The sequence below is a fragment of the Echinops telfairi genome, unplaced genomic scaffold (assembly GCF_000313985.2).
Source record: "Echinops telfairi isolate 266 unplaced genomic scaffold, ASM31398v2 ScPeMD7_7475;HRSCAF=8513, whole genome shotgun sequence".
Classification (NCBI taxonomy): domain Eukaryota; kingdom Metazoa; phylum Chordata; class Mammalia; order Afrosoricida; family Tenrecidae; genus Echinops; species Echinops telfairi.
The window spans coordinates 32,157,536-32,158,865 of record NW_022111379.1 but is presented as its reverse complement, the minus strand read 5'-3'; the positions used below and the strand labels follow the sequence as shown (position 1 = coordinate 32,158,865).

The following is a 1,330-nucleotide window of genomic DNA, read 5'->3' as shown; positions in this document are numbered from 1 at the left end:
CTACTAAATGGACTATTCTGCACCTACCTGGGAATATTCAGGTGCTCCTGAAGAATTCTGGCCATTTTGAAACAATTTCACAGCTTTCAGGTAGGTTTCCATGGACTCTAGTTTGGCTTTGTCAAAACCTTTCAAAAGATGAGTAAAAAGAAATGCCATAAAAGAATACTTGAAATTTGGGGGGCTTAGGGTACTGAATTGCAATAATTAACAAGAAACAAATTTACGTATGTGTACGAGGGGGTACCCAAAAAACTCCGGAATTTTCCTCCAAAGCGATATATTAAAAACTTTTCTTACAAATCATCCTTATCACTTTCAAAGCAATCTCCATTACACTTAATAAGCTTGTCAAATCCAGATGCCATTCTTGGAAACATTTTTCAAACTCATCTATTTGGATGGCTGACAGCATCTCCCTCGTTTTTTTCATCACTTCTTTTGTATCATCAAACTGTCCTTTCATTTTCCTCTGCATTCACAGAATCAAAAATAAGTCCCATGGAGTGAGGTCAGGTGAGGCATGCTGGTTTTTGTTGAAAACGTGCGCACTGAGATGGCTGTGTGAGCAGGTGCACTGTTGTGGTGGCAAAAGCAGCCTGCCGCCTGCCACAAATCAGGTCTTTTTTGTCACACACAGTTTCACAATCTCTTCGGAACTTCTAAATTGAGTTTGATTGATGTTTGCTTTTGGGGCCATAAAATAGCATCATCATGTCTTGTCACCAGTAATGACCTTGGAAAGAAAAGTCTGGGTGGCTTAGGAGCTGTCCTTTCAAAGCACAGCTTGGTTCCCGGCTACACTTTTTGCTAGTAGTCAGAACCTGAGGCAAATTTTGCAGCGGCCCTTCTCATTGCAAATCTTCCTTTAAAATGCATCCAATCGATCTCCAAGACAGCCCAGATGGCTTCCTCATCTCTTCAATGATCTGTTGAGCACAAAAGCATGAAGACTGTCTACATTTTCGTCCATTCAGGATGCTGACGGAAGTCCAGACGAGGTTTGTCGTCAATCAACATTTCACCATTTTTTGAAACGAGAAAACCACTTGTACACTTGAATTTTTCCCATAGTGCTGTCTTTGTAAGCTGTGTTCAACATCATAACAGTTTCTGCGGCATTTTTCCCCGAGCAGGAAACAAAATTTCACAGCTGCACACTGTTCTCATCAACCGACCATCACAAAAAACGAGATTTGAGCGAAATCGCTTTTATGAAAAAAGTCACTGTGACCAGAGAAAACCTGCCTCGGTTTCCTAGTGAACTAACTGGGAGTGAGTTGCTCTGCATATTATGCTCTGCATAACCCTCCCATTTTGGGGGGAGGGT

The 1,330-nt window shown here is 41.5% G+C and overlaps 1 protein-coding gene across 1 annotated transcript in view; it reads right to left on the bottom strand.

The window, feature by feature from the left end:
* IREB2 (iron responsive element binding protein 2) overlaps positions 1–1,330 on the bottom strand; it is a 77,627-nt gene that overhangs the window by 19,197 nt on the left and 57,100 nt on the right. The window contains exon 10 of the mRNA XM_045285694.1: positions 14–128. Coding sequence (XP_045141629.1) covers positions 14–128 — 115 coding nt within the window. The remainder of the gene's footprint in view (positions 1–13; positions 129–1,330) is intronic.